Consider the following 18,899-nt stretch of genomic DNA (forward strand, 5'->3'; position numbering starts at 1 on the left):
TAAAATTACTAGAATTTAGGTCTGAGCCAAAGAGTACCCAGTCCTTGACTTGGCAGTGGCCTCGGTATCATGTGTTCAAATACATACCCCGCATGCCTTTCTCAGACAGATGGTGCAAATTCCCCAGAAACTCTACATGTCTCAGGAATATCTCTGAATCCACCCCACAGCCAGCGCTACTGGGAAGTAAACATGGCTTTCTGGGTTATCTCTGAATGTCAGAAATTAGCACCAGGTGATCCTTGGCCCGCCCCATCCTCACCTGCTCCACCTCAGCTGAAAGATGAAGTGCTGTGAAGCTATCGTGGGCAGTTCTCGGAATTCCTCAGATATTTCTAAACTGACATCACTGATAGTTGGTGTCCTGCATGCAGGCCACCAGAGCACCCTTACCCTTCACCACCCTGGAGTCATTCCAATAGGCTTTCACAGACACCCACTTTGCTACCAAGGAGGATTTAAGACTTTGTAAAATTAAACCCATCAAACCAGAAAAGAGGTTTACCAGGGGCAAACTTTCTCTAGAGGAGTGGGTGCTTAACAACATATGCCTCTACCTGCAAGACATATCTACTAGCTCCTTTAGGAAACACGGCGCTGTGTTTGCAGTACATACAGATGATGGAAACCATTTATTGGGTACTTACAAATGGGCCAGCTTCTGGCTAAGTCTCATATCTATTACTTCATGCAGTCCTCATAACTGTCTGAATTAAATACTGCTATTATCCACACTGTACAAGAGACGAATCCAAGGTTCAGGGAAGTCAAGGATACTGTCACCGGTTAAGGCATAAAGCCCCACAGAACTCTCTCTCAGGTGTCAGTATCAAGACCAGGGAGCACTCCGTCACTGCTCTGGCAGTGTTTTGTTTTGTTGTAATACATACTATATTTATACTATCAGTCTTACAACTGATTATGTGTCCTTCGTCACGTTGGCTGCTAGAAATAGAAGAGACAAATCTCGGGCCAACCTGTAGTGGGCAGGCAGAGTTTCGTGACAGGCATTTTATACACTAACTCACTCTTCTAAACTTGCAATCATTATTTTCCCTTCACACTAACCTGTTTGGAATAAAACAGCATATAAATACTTTTTACAACCTGAGATGTGAGTCCTGTGGGAGGAGGATAGAGATGGCTGGGTGACCGTGAGGGAAGTAGATTTCTGGACTATGGATTAGACCCCCACAATCACCACAGCAAACCCGCCTTTTACCCTCAGCTTCCTACATACATCTCTAACACAGAGAGATGTTCCAAATTTGATTTTTATCCACAGTATTGCTCTTTCTATAATCAACTGAATTTCTTTTCTCTCTACTTTAAAGCAAAGATTCCACAACACTTGGCACTTTATAGCATTCTTTTTAGAACTAATCAGCAATATTCCCAAAATATAACTTAAGTACTGCCTTCCCTGGCTTACCTAAAGCAACTTAGTCTTACTCCAAGATTCCTAAAATTTGTTATGGCTACTGCCAAGAAGGATATAGGCAAGAACATACAATGGAGTGAAGACAGTCTCTTCAATAAATGGTTCGGAAAATTGGACAGATACACGCAAAAAAATGAAACTAGACCACCAACTTACACCATACACAAAAATAAACTCAAAATGGATAAAGGACTTAAACATAAGATGGGAAACCATAAAAATATTAGAGGAATCCACAGGCAGCAAAATCTCAGATATATGCCAAAGCAGTATCTTCATTGATACAGCTCCTAGGGCAGTGGTCGGCAAACTCACTAGTCAACAGAGCCAAATATCAACAGTACAACGGTTGAAATTTCTCTTGAGAGCCAAATTTTTTAAACTTAAACTTCTTCTAACGCCACTTCTTCAAAATAGACGCCCAGGCCATGGTATTTTGTGGAAAAACCACACTCAAGGGGCCAAAGAGCCGCATGTGGCTCGCAAGCCGCAGTTTGCCGACCACGGTCCTAGGGCAATGGAAACTAAAGAGAAAATAAATAAATGGGACAACATCAAAATAAAAAGCTTCTGCAGAGCAAAAGAAACCATCAACAAAACAACAAGAAAGCCCACTGAATGGGAGAACATATTTGCCAATGTTATCTCCAACATTTACAGGGAACTCATACAACTTAACAAGAGAAAGATAAACAACCCAATCAAAAAATGGGCAACGGTCCTAAGTAGATACTTTTTGAAAGAGGACATAAGGAAGGCCAAGAGACATATGAAAACATGCTCAAAGTCACTAATCATCCGAGAGATGCAAATCAAAATGACACTGCAGTACCATCTCACACCTGTCAGAATGGCTATCATCAACAAATCAACAAATGACAAGTGCTGGCAAGGATGAGGAGAAAAGGAACCCTCGTGCACTGCTGGTGGGAATGCAGACTGGTGCAGCCACTGTGGAGAACAGTATGGAGTTTCCTCAAAAAATTAAAAATGGAACTCCCATTTGACCCAGTGATCCCACTTCTAGGACTATATCCCAAGAAACTAGAAACACCAATCAGAAAGGATATATGCACCCCTATGTTCATAACAGAACAATTTATAATAGCTAAGATTTGGAAACAGCCTAAGTGCCCATCAGCAGATGAGTGGATTAAAAAACTGTGGTACATCTACACAATGGAATACTACGCTGCTTTAAAAAAGAAAGAATTCTTACCATATGCAGCAGCATGGATGGAACTGGAGAGCATTATGGCTAAGTGAAATAAGCCATTCAGTGAAAGAAAAATACCACATTATCTCACTCATTTGTGGATAATAAAGAACATTATAACCTGATGAACAAAGATAGATACAGAGTCAGAGAAGCATCGAATAGACTGTCAAATTACAGCAGAAAGGCTGGTGGGGCGGGGAGGTAAGAGATCAACCAAAGGACTTGTATGCATGCATATAAGCATAACCAATGGATGCAAGACACTGGGGGGGAGTGTGAGGGCATGTATGGGAGTAGGGTGGGGAAGTGGAAATGGAGGGATATGGACACATATGTAATACCTTAATCAATAAAAAATATTTTTAAAAAAGAAGAAAAATAACTGTGGTACATCTACACAATGGAATACTATGCTGCAGTAAAAAAGAAGGAATTCTTACCATTTGCAACAGCATGGATGGAACTGGAGAGCATTGAAGCCAGTCAGAGAAAGATAAATATCACATGATCTCACTCATTTGTGGAATATAATGAACAACATAAACTGATGAACAAAAACAGATCCAGAGACAGAGAAGCATCGATGAGACCGTCAAACCTCAGAGGGAAGGTTGGGGAGGGCAGGGGTAAGGGGGAGAGATCAACCAAAGGACTTGTATGTATGCATATAAGCCTAACCAATAGACACAGACACCAGGGGGTGAGGGCATGAGTGGGGGGGGTGGGGAGGGCAATGGGGGGGATAAGGACACATATGTAATACCTTCATCAATAAAAAAAAAACAATAAAAAAGGATATAGGGAAGGGAAGCAATATTAAGAGTATTTATTATTTCTTTTTAATTATGAAAAGAAAAATGTAGAAGAGGCAATGACCCTGGATGAGTGAAAGGTTATAAAAAAAAAAAAAAGAAGATGTTATAAATACTTTATTTCTTGGGCCAAATAAATCTCAAAGATTTTGTATAAGTACATGCCTGAAATCCTTAAACAGAATTATAGTATAAGTCCTGATGCCATAGAGATTATGTTTCTGGCACTTTATATAATAAGAAATATATCAGTATGTATAATCCTAAACATTTTAATAAATGAAATATAAATAATTTGTTAGCTTATTACTCACAAATCCATAAGAGTGTCCATAAGCAGCTCTAGAGGCTATAATCAAAGGAACACTGCTAATTTACTTGGGCAATAATTCCAGCTCATGGGGGGGAAAAAAAAACACCTTCAAAAGGCATGCAGTAATTCTGCAGTTGACAGGGGGCAAGTCAGCTGATGAAATGTTTGCATGAGGGTCCACACTCCAAACATACATCACTCCTCAGGACAAGGGATGATTTCTATTTTTATATTTTGGATAAAGGCAACTTTTCACATAGAAAAAAAAATGCTTATGTTTATTAATAGATAATTACATATGTAATTTATTTACAGATCATTCTGAATGCTGAATACTTTAATATTAATGCTACCAATTACCCTTAGGCTCAGGCATGCAAGGAAATAAATGGTAAAAGTTATGAAAAACAGGGAAATACTTCTCTTCCCCATGGGTTTCATGGGGATTTTATTCACAGAAAGCCTCCCAGAAATCCTTAAGGTGACCTGAGGTTCCCCAGGCAAGACTGATAAGGAATCTCAACTTGCTACTGGTGTTTACTGAGCATAGCACTTTTAATATTTAATATGTAGTGATGATTATAATGATGATAACAATCTCTAGAAAAACAAATAGCTACACCTGACCTTTTTTTTTTTCCCTCACCAGAGGATATTTTTTCCACTGCTTTTCAGAGACAGTGGAAGAAAGGGAGAGAGGGTGAGAGAGAGAGAGAGAGATAGAGAGATCGATTGGTTGCCTCCAGCACATGCCCCATCCAGAGGCAAGAAACAAACCTGCAACCCAGGTATATGCCCTTGACCGGGAATCGAACCCGCAATCCTTTGGTGATGGGCCGACGTTCTAACCACTGAGCACCACTGGCCAGGGTTGCACCTGACTTTTAAGTGCTCATTTTTAAGTAAAATGGTTCTAAAGTCTTTAGGTAAGTGTGAGGATCCTAAAATTACACATTAAAGTTAAGATTTCAATACAGTTTCCATTCCTAATAGCTTATAATAGAAGCAAAACTGACCAGCACCATAAAAAGCCGGAATTGGTGAATATTTTTAAAGAAATATAACTTTATTCTGTTCAGTGATCAATCTATATAATGTCTTTTACGGGAGCTATATACAGGGAGAGAGAGAGATTTTTATAGAATCAAATGATGTCAACAAAGTGTCTCCCACTGGGTCTGATACACAACGGTGCCCTGTAAGTGTTGATCCTATTTCTCCCTTCCCATTCTAAAGGGGGAAAACAAAGCCCCATTCCTCCTGACTGCCACGCTCCTCCAGCCCTGATACTAACTGTGAACTCCCTCTGTTCTCTAGCAAAGGCACTCCGGGGCATTCACCCTGAGCAGGACAGAATAGACAACTGTAGGCCAAGTCTAACCCATCCCTCCCTCAGCAATTTTACTCATTATACAGCGTCTAACTGTTCAACAGCGCAACACCTTCCATAAACTCAGTCTTCCCTCACCCGGCCCAGAAGCAAGGGCCTGGCAGTCTCCACCTGTCCCGGGTATAGTCTCCCCGGGAGCTTCCACACAGTGAGTGCCAACTCCCAGGAACCAGGTCTGCTGGTCCTTGTACTTGACTGAACACAGAAGAGTGGAGCCAAAAGGTCTAGGAAGGCCAATGCCAGGCAGGGCGGTGCTAGGAGCAAAGAGGGACCACCCAACAGGAGGAGAGTGACACTCATCCTGACACCCCAGAACCCCAAAAGAACTGGCAGATTTCAATGGACAGTACACATGCAGTCAGACAAAATCCACCTGTGAGCCAAACACAGAGAACTGAGAGTTTCCATTCTTTCTCTCGTGGTCACCATTTGCACAGCTGAATGGGAAGTAGGGCTAATCCAATGGTCATTGATAACTGGATTTGCAATTGCAGCCAGAGAAGCAGCTTGGAGAGACATCTAAATGCACAAGCACAAATTCACACTCTCATCCGAACCACACTGTCCATCTCCAATTCGGTATGGCTTCCCTTAAGCACTGGCCTGAGCTGTGGCTGGGCAACAGGAAGAACAGTCTTTAGTGGCTACAAACAGATAATCCATCACACAGTTGGCTAATCAGGTATCAGACATGTAATATTACTCACATCATTTCCTCCTCTCACAAACCTGTAATATAGGTGAGACATGGATAATGTCCAAAGGCTAAAACAATGACCATGAACTAGGAAAAGTGCTGCGAGAGATTTAAATTAGCCTCCTTAAACCCAATCCCAGAATCATCATTACTATGGGTTTCCATATAAAAAAAGAATGGCATTCACTGACACAACAGCACATAGTCCCACTTTTAGAGGTGAAATGACTTTCAACATCACCGAATTCAACCTCTTCATCTACCAGTGAACCAACAAAAGCCAAATACTGAGTTAATGATGTAGAGACTGGGACTCTTTGAGGCCTTAGATATATACGGTTACCTTTTCCCACTGTCCTACTACCACCATGGTAATAGCCCATCACCACCCCTCCCATCTTCCAGGGTCTCCAAAGCAAAACCCACCAAAAAATCCTTTCAAGTTAGTAATTACCTAGTTACTTAGAAGAAGAAAAAAAAGGGGGGGCGGGGCTCAGAAATTCTCTGAAAATATTTCTCTCTACACAGAATGACAAGTATAAATCCACAACCCTGGAAGAATCAACCAAAGAATGCATGGATAAGTGGAACAATAAATCGATGCTTCTCTGTCTCAAATCAATAAAAAATAATTCTCTGAATCCACAACCCTCAGCTGCATCAACTGCCCCACAATATGAAGAAGTTCTGGCTGTGACATTGTCCTCCCACGGATCACCTGCAGTCATTCAAATGATGAGGCCGGCCAGGCTTGGGTCTTCCTTCGCTCTATTTCATAAACTCTTCCAACACCCTTTCTTTCTTTTCTTTTTTTTTTTCTTTTAACTTCATTACTATTAGTATCACTACAAGCAAATTACTTGAACCCCTCCAGGGCTCATCAATCCCTCGGTACGGTGAGAATGTTGACCTAAATTCTAAGATCCTTTCTAGCCCTAAAAATTCTATAACAAAGCTAAGTATTTTAATTGTTTACGTGTAATGGAGCACATAGAGGAAAAGGCTAAAAGTTTTCGACCATTTCTCAAAGTCTCTTCCCAAGGTCTTATAATGATAACTTTCCCTTTGGACACTCTCCAACCCATTCCAATTTGACTCCTTCTGAACAATACCACCCAAATTGCTAACAAAAGCCACCAATCACCTTCTTTCTGCCTAATCCACTGGCTACTTTTCGATCCTCATCTACCTGACTCCAGGCAATTCGACACTGTCTACACTTGCTTCTTATTGAAAGTGATCTTATCTTGGCCTCAGAGTCACCCTCTTCCTGATTTTCCTCCAACTTCTAGGACTGTTCCTTCTCAATCTCCAAATGTTGGCACTCACAGAGCCCAGTCCAGTCCTCTTCTCACTCTATTCCATCAGCCACAGAGATCTTTTCTACAAGCTAATTTGTCTTGTCACTTCCCTGCTTAAAACCCTCTGCCATGGCTCCCCAGTGCACATTCAAAATCTTAAGTCCTTATCATAGCAGAAAGGCCATGAATTATCTGGGTCCTATCCACCTGAAGGGGACCAAAGTTTTGCCTCCTCAAAATGTGCCTTTTGGGATATTGGTTTTAAGCTGCTTATTAAGAAACAAGAGCCCTAGCCGGTTTAGCTCAGTGGATAGAGCGTCGGCCTGTGGACTGAAGGGTCTCAGGTTCGATTCTGGTCAAGGGCACATGCCCAGCTTTCAGGCTTGATCCCCAGTAGGGGACGTGCAGGAGGCAGCCGATCAATGATTCTCATCATTGATGTTTCTATCTCCCTCTCCCTTCCTCTCTGAAATAATAATAATAATAATAATAATAATAATAAAAATACACACACACACACACACACACACACACACACACACACACTAGAGGCCCATTGCAGGAAGATTCCTGCAAGAATAGGGCTTCCTGCAGCCAGAGGAATAGGGGTTTCTGCTGCCCCACCTGCTTCCCTCCCGTCTCCGCCACCCCGCTTGCTTCTCCGCAGCTTCGCTCCCTTCTGCAGCGCTTGGCTTCCTTCTGCGGTGCCTTCAGTCTTCACTCCATGCCTGTGTATGCAAATTAACCTCCATCTTGGTTGGGTTAATTTGCATACTCGCTCTGATTGGCTGGTGGGTGTAACAGAGGGATGGTCAATTTGCATGTTTTTCTTTTATTAGTGTATATGTGATATGTGTATATATACATATATATATATATATATAGAGAGAGAGAGAGAGAGAGAGAGAGAGAGAGAGAGAGAGAGAGGGAGAGAGAGAGAGAGAGAGAGAGAGAGAGAAAGAAGCTGCCCTTTAGCCCTAACCAGTTTGGCTCAGTGGATTCAGCATCGGCCTGCAGACTGGAAGGTCCCAGGTTCGATTCTGGTCAAGGGCATGTACCTTGGTTGTGGGCACATCCCCAGTGGGAGGTGTGCAGGAGGCAGCTGATCAATGTTTCTCTCTCATCGATGTTTCTAACTCTCTATCCTTCCCCCTTCCTCTCTGTAAAAAAATCAATAAAATATTTTTTTTTTTTTAAAAAAAGAAAGAAACAAGAGACTCAGGAAAAAACCTTTGGTTCTCCCCCTTTCTTGCCTAAGAGATTCAGATGGAAAGGCCTGCTCCTAGAAAGGAATCTTAGCATAGACAGGGAAGATCCAAGCATCCTGGTAGCTAGATTCCGCCCCCCCCCCCCCCCGCCCCCTTGTGTCTCATTGTTTCTGGGTTAACCAGCAGGAATTTTTATTTTTTAAGAATTTTTTTCATTGATTTTTAGAGAGAGGAAGGGAGAGGGAGAAACAGCAAATGGCTGCCTCCTGCATGCTCCCTACTGGGGATCGAGCCTGCAACCCTGGCATGTGCCTTGATCGGGAATTGAATCAGCAGCCCTTCCATGGGTGGGATGAGCCATGCCAGCCAGGGCCAAGCAAGAATTTTTTTCATCACACGGTCAGTTCTGTATTGGCTACCAGTAAGTTGGCTATCTCCCCTTTGAAACTGCAGACCTCTGCCCCCTTTCTCCTTTGTCCATAATGGCATATAAGCCTCAACTGCCCAATACATTTCTAGTCTCATTCTTCTGGCACCTTGAATGTGCATTTGCATAATAAATTTTGGGCATTTTCTCCTGTTAATCTGACTCTGTCAATTTGAGTATTAGTCCAGCTGGAAAAACTTAGAAGGTGGGAGGAAAATTTTTTTAGCCTCCACACACCTCAGGCCACTGTCTCCCTATTCACATGGTCCAGGCTCATAGGCCTCGTCCCATTTCTCAAACAGGCCTACTTCTTTCTCACCTCTGGGCCTTTACACTGCCTGCCTGCGGTGCTTCCCTCATTCCTGACCTTTTTAATCCTCTTCATTCTTTCGGTCTCAACTTAACGTCACTCTATGGAAGAGATATACCCTGGTCTCCCAAACATGATACACCCACTAAATTATCATATCACCAATCTTGTGTCCTTAAGTAATGACTGGTTGATTTGACGGAACATTAATTGTGGCCCTAACTAGAATGTTATCACATTCAATGATCTATTGGAGCTTAGAAAAGCAACATATTAGAACTTATATCTGTAATTGTTCTGACCACTTTCCCAAGCTTAAAGGAAAAAAAGCAATGTCCATCAGTTAAAGTTAATAAGAACAATGAACATAGACACGAGTCAACTAATTCGTTGATTAGCACATATCAGCACTAGTGTTAGTCTAAATGCATTCTGCAGTCACAGCAACCACTGGCAAGAAAGTGTTAAATGTAAATGACTCACAAGAACTATATCCAAGGGAGATAATATCTTAAGTGTATAGGCTTCATCCTGGGGATTTCAAATTAGTTTACTTCTAGCAAAACTAGGAACTAGGGAGGGGCAAATGCTATTTCTTTGTACTAAAAACCAAGATTCAGAAATTAAGTAATATGTCAATTGCTTCCAGCAAATATCAACATATTTTTCAGGTATTATCCTTAGAGCATCGCTGATAGCTGGGTAAGGAAGTAGGTCAACTGCACTTGGCTTGAAGGAGATGTAACCACACAGCATGACTGGCCTTGTGTCATCCCGAAAGGGAGGACAGAGCCAGAAACAGAAACGGGTCCTGTGGCTTCTGGTTCTCACGACATTTTCCAACCCACAACACTGAATAAAAGTACCAGAACTATCAGATACCGATTTAATTTGCCAAATATGTGCATCCACTGGATTCAAATATGAGCTTTCACTCCACATCAGTGATTGTCAACCTTTTTCATCTCGTGGCACACATAAACTAATCACTAAAACTTTGACCAAAACAATAGGTATAATTTTGATTCATTCACACTGGATGGCTATTGTGTTGGCTGCTGTCATTTTTTTTATTTGGCAATCTAAGGGAAAAGAGGTCAGTGCCCCTGACTATTGCATGTTCTAAAAATTCCTGTGCACACCAATTGATAATTGCTGCTCTGCATCCAAGATGTTTTATTTTTCAGTAGGGATAGACTTACTTGTTGAAAATTTAATAATCAGCTGAGGCTGGGGTGGTGATTTCACCAATCTGTAAATTTGCAATTCTGACTCTAAAGCTGATATTATTAGCCAATAACACTAAAATTCAAAACCTATTTTTACTTCTGGAAGTTTCAGCCTGGTAAAAGTTGAGTATTCCACCATGAAGGGTCAGCAAAGCAAAATAATGTCTCAAGATGTTTGAGTCTGTTCTCCTTTCCAAGTCAACAGAGTATAAAGAAAGGTGAACACATTGGATAAAGCACTTACCATAGTTGCCTTACAATTCTAACTCTCTGGGAAAGTAAGAACAATTAACTAGATGGAAAGGCTTCGCAGCTGTTCAGAGCCATGTAAGCCACCTAGATGGACTGCTGGTTCAATGGGTGTCACTCACCACCCTCCCTGCCTCACCTTCCTCGCCCCTGGCCATCAGCAGCTTCAGGGACACAGTGTTTGGAAACTTCTGTGAACTCCTGTCATGACAGGCTTTCACTTCAGTGCCCCAAATGCAACCAGCCAAAAAAGTAAAGTAAGACATAACAAAACAAAGTCCCACCAGCAAGCTCACAGCAGCAGCAAGAGGCACTCAACCGCGCTCTATGCAGCCTTATTCTATTCTTCCTCTATTCTCCCTCAGAAGTCCCAATTATCAACTTCCCCAATGATTCTGAACCTTGTAAGAATAAAAATGGGGAAGAATTTTGCTCAGGTTCAAATAGATAGTATTATTAATATACTATTGCATACTCTCATTTAATTGGCACCTAAATTACATAATAGGTTGTGTATCATATAAAATAGGCTAATATTAATTTCATATAATAGATCTTTGAGTCCTCTTTATTGGTGGAAAAATACTATACACTTAAATCTGTTCTCCGGAAGAATAAAATTTGCATGCTTTATTAGGCAATGGGCATGCATTTGTTTTTTATCCTATATTGGAGTTAATATGCCTCATCTTGGAAAAGGAGGCAAATTAGAGGAAATGTGTATCAGAGCAGTCCAAACGTGAAAATCAGATCTCACACCCAGAGGTTAAAGGGAATCAGAACGAGCACAAAGAGAAATAGACAGCAGGCCCTGGGAACCTTCCCTGGACCATTCTAGCTTGCCTTTTCCAATACAGGAAGCATCAGATAATCATGGGTAGGAAGACAAAGGTTAGATGTTGATAAAAAAGAATTAAGCAAATAAAAATCATTTAGGTCAGTTAAAATTTTTGGAGTGATATTAATTATTGGTGAAAATGAAAATTATTATGAAATTGTTTTAATCAGAAAGAAAAAAAAAGAACAGAGATGGTAGAGTATAAAAGACTCCTTTTCCTAATGCCAGGCACGGCAGTAACGCTGTTCCTGGTAATAAGCCAAACAGTTCCATGGTGAATGGCATGTCCCACTGTTCCCATTTTACAGAGCAAGAAGCCCAAACTCCAAACTGTAAGTTTTGTCCTCACTTATGCAATGATTCAGCAATAAAGTTTTAAACTTATATTCCCAAACTGCTGCTTAGCCACTCTGCTTTAACACACATGAATAAAACAAATGATACCGTCCCTCCACCCCTCCCCCAAAAAATAAAATCAAGCAGTATGTTTACAAAGCTTCTAAAATGAACCTTTAGACGAAGAATTCTATAGACAAAATTGCTGCAAGTGTATCATTTCAGAATTTCTGGATCCTTGCTAAACACAACGCAAGTACCAAGTTCAATTTTTTATGGCTATTGCCATAAACATGTAGGACAGGAAGTGGCTTCAAGAGGTCCTTAGCCCATGCTGTCGTCCTACCAGGGAATTCTCTGCAGTTGGAAAACCCTGGGAATGGGTATCTGATTCCAGTTTCATCAGATTTCCTTGAACCTTAAGAAACCTGTGGACAAACGTTTAATCTCCCTGACACAGCAGGAGGTGTCAGACAGCTCCCAGCTCGGTGCTGCCTGCCTTAAGGACCTCTGGCGGGCTTTCAGCTGGGGCCACCAGGAGAAAGAAGCAGGGCGTTGGGAACGGGCTGTATCGGCTCAACCTGCTCCGCGAAACCCAGATTCAGGTATCAGCCCTTAAACACCTCGCCACATTGCTTTCAAGTTCTCCAATGTGTGGGCACAATGTTTCTTTTAAGCAGGCTTTTCCTTCAGCAATATCTGCCCAAGTGTTTCCTTTGCACACACTGTTTCTGAGAAATTAGAGTAACCAGCAGAGAAGAGGTCAGCAAAATGCAACCGGACACTTATATCCAGCGCTCAGAATAGCCCAGCCCCAACTCGGCACCCCCTCTTCCCACCCGATAGGTTTTCATTCACTCCTGCTCAGCAATTCCACTTTTTATCACTGTAATTATTAACAAATGTCTGCCAGGCTCCACTTTTTCTTCAGAATACTACCTCCTCCAATACACATAAATACATCATCCTAATATCCTCCAGTGAAAAATAGGTTTAAGTCATTATGATTTCATGTCTGTAAAATGTTGAGATCCTGACTTCCAAAAAGACAAAAGCTACCATTTAATCATTTTGTCTCTCTCCTCAAAGGAGCTGAAGAAGGAAAAGAAAAATAAGGCAGAGAGGTGTTTTAGAGGATTCTTTGTCTTATCAAAATAAGGATATAAATGATATAAATGGCAGTCATCTTTGCAAAATTAAACAAGAGTAACAGCAAGGATAGGCTCACTAGAAACTATATCATCTTGTTTGACTAAGACTACTGAGAATCAAATTTCTCACTAAAAATCTAAACAAAGATTTTAGAGTATTATGTAAAGTAATTCTGCATATGCTTTCTTTAGTTTATATTATGCATTCATTTTTTCACCCTTTCTTTTAACAAATATTTGGTAAATGTTTATTCTGCTCCAGACAGTGTCCTACTTTTTTTACTTTTACTTCCCTAAAAATAATTCTCCGGTAAAATTCCATGCATTTCAACAACATTCTCTTAATGTCCATCCACAGACATGGGACTCTGCATTGATTCTTCTTCCTTTTGGAGGGATGAGAGCTCACTTCCTCCTGGCCTTAGTTCTGAATGGGAGAGGAAAGCCACCACAATATATCAGAATAGCTTTGGGAGCACCAATCGGACTTCAGAAGTGGAGACAGATTTCAGCCAATATTGTCTTGCTGTACTTTATGCTTCCTGAGTTGCTGGTTAGACTTGAGGTTAAGAAAAGGCCCCTCCCCATAACGTCAGAGTGCCACAGCTTGCTTGGGAAGGTACCTAGCACTGCAGAGCCAAGGCCTTATCTCAAAGGATAAGGTGGAGTTTGTTCTTTTCCCCTATTGCGAAATATGAGATTATTAAGTAATCTGTTTACATTATACAGATCCAAAATGCTGGCTGACTTTCTTAAGGATAAAACATGTATAAGATATCCCTCTGGAAACAGATACCTGGGGCTCTTTCTTCCTATCTCAACTTTGGTTCACTCCACAAAACTTGCCAATTTCCCCTCTCTGTGTGCGTTTGAAATGAAAACAAGTGCAGTTCTCACGGTCGCCATTTCTGGGTCATGCTGGTAACACCAATTTGTCATCTACCTGGGCTGGAGATGGAACCTTTTGGTACAGAAACAAATATGATCATCTTCAACGTTAAATTTTTTTAAATGAGTCTATCCACAGTAGCCACTCTGAGCCAAAAATGTTAACTCCACAAAACCATACACAGTATAACATAACCAATGAAAGAACAGATATTAAAGCTTCTCCTTATTTATTTGTATTTTTTCCTTTTATTAAATTTATTGGGGTGACATTGATTAATAAGACTACATAGGTTTTATGTGCACACTTCTGTGATGTATAATCTTCATATTGCATTGTGTGTCCAACACCCAAAGTCAAATAATCTTCCATCACCATATACTTGACTCCTTTTACCCTTTACTGCATCTCTATACCCGCTTCCTTCTGGTAAGCACCATACTGATGTCTGTGTTGATGAGTTTTTGTTTGTTTTTCTTGTCCATTTGTTGCTTTTAGTTTTATATCCCACATATGAGTGAAATCATATGGTTCTGAGCTTTTTCTGTGACTTATTTCACTAAGCAACGAGCAAAAATAAAGCCTCTCTTTATTTTAAAGATTAAAAATTGACACTTGGTTACCTTTTTAAAGAGTATATCTTTACACCACTAACACAAAAGCACAAGGCAAATTATGTGAAAAGTAGGTTTAGGTCTTTAAATATATCCCACACAGATGAATTCATTATTTAAACAGAAGATGACTCCTCTTCTGACTCACTGTTCTGAGTGAGTTTTGCAGTTGATGGTATTCTGCTAGTTTTCAGATGGTGGATTAAGTGTCATGCCACCCACGGAGAGTAAAGTTGAACCAGGTGAACTGAAGGCGGGGCTGAGGTCCCCGCCCCCCTCCCCTGCTCAGAACTACAGCAGTAGATGGACATATGAGAGAGCACTGGGCTCTTTTTGCTTCAGGCTGAGCTCAATCCAATGCCCCCAAATTCGAGGGTCTAAGAAGAACTTTAAAAGCATGAACATTTCCAAGTAACTAGAGCTACTGGACCTTTGTCACCCTAATAATCACTTAATGGAAGTACATCTTATTTGTGCAAATTACTTTAAAAGACCAAGTTTTATGGTAAGTTTGCTTTTGCCAAGTGTGCTGCAATATGCGTCAATCATGTTTATCCTAGAAACAAGAGAAATAACTGCTTGCATTAAAAAAAAAATTTGTTTGATAATAGAAATGTAAGGTGTTCTAGCTCCTTTAACCTTTGATTTCCTCATCCTTAAATCTGGAGCACTTCCTTCTGCCATAAATGTACCAGAACTCACCTACTTATGTTCTGAGATAATAGTTTGCTTTCCTTCCAATATACCCTTCTTGGTGCAATTAAAAATATAAGGCGGACTTATGTCCTTGAGGAGTACATTCCCACTCAAGATATGAAAGAATTCTCATTAGAGGTCTTGGCAGTCAAGTCATCTGCTTCTTCATGCTCAACAACTGGGTGCATAGACAAGTCATCACACCCATGTCCACTGCAACTTCTTTATACTTTCACCTAGAGTCACTATAGCATGTAAGAGCTCCCACCCCCACCAGATGGAGCCAGGTGAGAAAATGGGAGGGTCCATTGGGTGGGCACAGAATTAGAAACTGATAGTTTCTATTGAAGTTCTAAGAGGTATACTGTATAGGAGCCTGCACTGTTGGGTGTTCTCCACCAAATAATGATACCACAGACAACCATCCTGTAGGCCCTAAGGACTCAACCACAGGCAACTAGCTAAACATGCCTTGAAAGAAATATAATCAACTCAGGCTCCAACCAACACGAATGATAATCATTAAAATAGAAGTCTCAGAACAGGAAAATACACAAAATCCATGTGGCAAGTTTAATCACCACAAAGCCAAACAATTTTATAGATTTCTACCACCTTTTGTTGTCTTTTTTGTTTCTCCTTAGAGAAACCTGGCTACTGATTTGTATGCTATCCATTAAATTGTTATCTTAATTTTGTGCCTGAAAATCAAAGGCAATACTAATACTTCAGGAAATTAACTTCTTAGTCAAAGCCTTACGAAACCCATGTACAATATCCAACTGCAGTAGGGTGCTGTCAATCCCATAGAACTTACACACTAAAGAAAGTGATTTACATCTGCTGTGAACTTAGCTAGAACATTATTCTCTAGGAAAACACACACACACACACAGACACATACACTCACACATCTCATTCCCAAGCTTTCTCACTGATTTTTCTACTTTAATTGTCCTGAAACTATAGAATATTCTTTCAATCCTACAATATTTCTTGCATACATATACTATAACTTTAATATTCTTATCTCCTCTTTGACCCTGGGACAGTGACAATGGAGATTTAATATCACGAGTTGTAAGAATCTTAAGACAAAAGTTTTACTATTTTGCTTTCACAAACTTGACATTTTCCCACAGTCATGTTGTAAAAGTGCAAGGAACCCATAAAACAATATGAAAGAAAATACTGTAGTTTCCTTTTTCCTAAGAAACTTAGGTATCAAATTCTTATTAGTCTCAAGAGTATAACTGCAGGAAGTAGCAAGGTGGAGGGGGTAACCTACCCTCCAACACTGCATGGTCAGAAGAAACTTACTGAGGAAATGTGAGAAAAAACACCATGGTCAGATTTTTCAAATGACTCCAGGCGGCTCAGAAGCATCACTTGTCTGGGATGAGTCTGATTGGAGAATCACTCCAGAACACATAATACCACCCTCTCTCTCCTAACCCCACCACCCCTCCGGTCCAAGTTCTTGGTATACATTAAATGTTGACCAAATGGCACTAGTTTGTGAATCAAACTAGAGTTTCCAAACACATATAAGTTGTCTCTCGGGTGATTTTAACAGGCAGATTTTATGACATGGTTCACCTGCAAGTTTCATTTAATTTTATGAGTACCAATTATTTTTTAAATCTCATTATAAATATTCATAACACCTTGCATATCTGTGATGCCTTCACATAATTACTTTAACAAATATTAAGTCCTGCTTTCTCACTATCAAATCAATAGCATTATTCCACATTATTGATAAGTCAAGAGAGAGACACATTAAAAGCATCATAATATGAGCTAAAATTTAACTTTTATTTGGTTTTTAACAGGACTGGGAACATTAGCAAAAGAGGTCCTGGGTTGTTTTTTTAAGTAAAAAATGCTTGTCCATCTTTTCCTGAGACTCATTCATGATTACCACTCTTTCATCCTCAGCTTATACCCCTCTTCCTGGCCACATTGGTATCAGTCTCCTTCTCTAACATCTGTTTCTCTACCCTGCAAGCGATGTGAAAGAACATAGAAGAAGATTCAACCAAACACATTTATATAAATCTAGCAGCTTCCTTGAATTAGTCATTGAAAGGTGGTTTATATTTTCTGGCAAAAAAAAAAAAATCTTTTTTACAAAGAGGCACCTGCTTCAAAGTAAGACCCCACCCCTTTTTTTAAAAACCATGCAGGACTACACTGACTCAGATTCTGATGGTCCAATGAGGTTCTTAAAATTACTTTCTGTGTTGAAGCAAAATGGGGAGATTAATGAAACTCATCGAAAAGCTTTGGTTTTTAACTTCAAAGATACAAGATACACGAAATGGACGAACGCTACTCTCTACAAAGACATACGTATATGCATATATACTTCCCTGGACCCAAAAAGCTCACCTTCTACTTCTTCTTCATCACACACATGCTTAAGGAAAGAAGCCCCTCTGTCCAGGACAGCTTCATCCTCCATCCTATAGTAATAAAAAAGAAAAAAAGAATGCTCAGACTTCTCCTGGAGGGAGCCACTCGAAGCAGCCCAGCTCCTGGGCAGGTTGACCTGCAAGCTGTTGTTCATGTTAACGGGGCACAGCCACTCTTCGTCTGGTGACTGCCTCTTCTTCACGCAGCTCCTCTCCTCTGGCGGTAGAGAATACTCCGGTCCCACATGGCTTCAGTTCTAACCTTGAGAGGCCACCCACATGGACAGGTGAGAGAAAATCATCTCAATCCCGCAGGCTGGATGGTGGGGGCGCTCCCCTTCGGGATTTGCATTTGAGGAAAAAAGAAAAAAAAAAGGAAAGAAAAAAATACCAAGAGAGGAAGTTTGGTATGTCTGGAGTGCTCGTGATGATCGTTTGTGGAAATCCAGCTTCAGCGCTGAGCTCTTTATAAACACCCACTGCATAAAAATGTATGCCCTCACACACACGCATGCACACCCACCCACACACAGAAAGCGACAGGGAGGTAGGCTAGTGCACAGTGAGAGCCTAGCTTCCAGCCAGCCTCTTAATACCAGCACAGCCCAGTATGCTCTGTGGAGTGGCAAGCTTTGAGTCACATGTTGGCCTTACGGAAATCTGACATCTGAGGATTATCCAGCAATGCAGCTTCGGCGACAGTCACACATATATGCCACCCATTCATTTATGTTCCACATTCTTATCACACGCCTCTCTCTGTGTATATCTGTCCTGTTAACTCTTCCATGAAGGGCACCAAGTTCTTCATTTTGTAGCCACATTATGCTGTCCTCCTGTCACCTTATATAATAGGATCCTTTCTGCAATTTCACATGCTAAATAAGACCTCAGGACCCATCCAAGTGATGACAGTGTTTTTACGGCCTCCCGGTGCCAAACATGTTTCTAGTTTATGGTGTGAGTTAAGGTTTGTTCCCTTATTCTGTGACTCGTTTTCACTGCATTAACTTTGACATGCAGAATTCCACACACGCTATTTATAGTGAAAGCAGAAAGAAATCCCCAACTGCTCAAATGCTGCTTGTGTCGGCCCGGTCTAGAAACAAAGAACTTTCTCTGGGGACAGCTGCTCTATGTCAGACCATACATGAGTGCTGCTAGAGGACCAAACATTTTACTCTGTATTCTATTCATCCATCTATTCAATGTTCAGGCATTGAACACTATAGGTCTGTTTCCCATATTGCCTGTATATCTTATTCTTGTGCTTCGGATACTTGTTACAATATATGTGGATATGCACTGGATTCGCGTTTCCCTCCTCTTTATTTTAGGAGCATATCCACCTTGCAAACAACC

The 18,899-nt window shown here is 40.8% G+C and overlaps 1 protein-coding gene across 2 annotated transcripts in view; it reads right to left on the bottom strand.

Moving 5' to 3' along the window:
* SLC4A4 (solute carrier family 4 member 4) overlaps positions 1-17,969 on the bottom strand; it is a 282,976-nt gene extending 265,007 nt beyond the window's left edge. Inside the window, exons 1-2 of one of the 2 annotated variants that reach the window (XM_008157468.3) lie at positions 17,929-17,969; positions 17,515-17,588 (exon numbers count right to left, since the gene is read on the bottom strand). In XM_008157468.3, the coding sequence (XP_008155690.3) occupies positions 17,515-17,587 (73 nt within the window). In that variant the 5' untranslated portion in view covers position 17,588; positions 17,929-17,969. Of the gene's footprint in view, positions 1-17,514; positions 17,597-17,928 lie in introns of those variants that run through there. The other variant, XM_054728471.1, reaches the window with a different exon arrangement.
* Positions 17,970-18,899: the final 930 nt, after the last annotated feature.

The sequence above is a fragment of the Eptesicus fuscus genome, chromosome 2, assembly GCF_027574615.1.
Source record: "Eptesicus fuscus isolate TK198812 chromosome 2, DD_ASM_mEF_20220401, whole genome shotgun sequence".
NCBI lineage: Eukaryota > Metazoa > Chordata > Mammalia > Chiroptera > Vespertilionidae > Eptesicus > Eptesicus fuscus.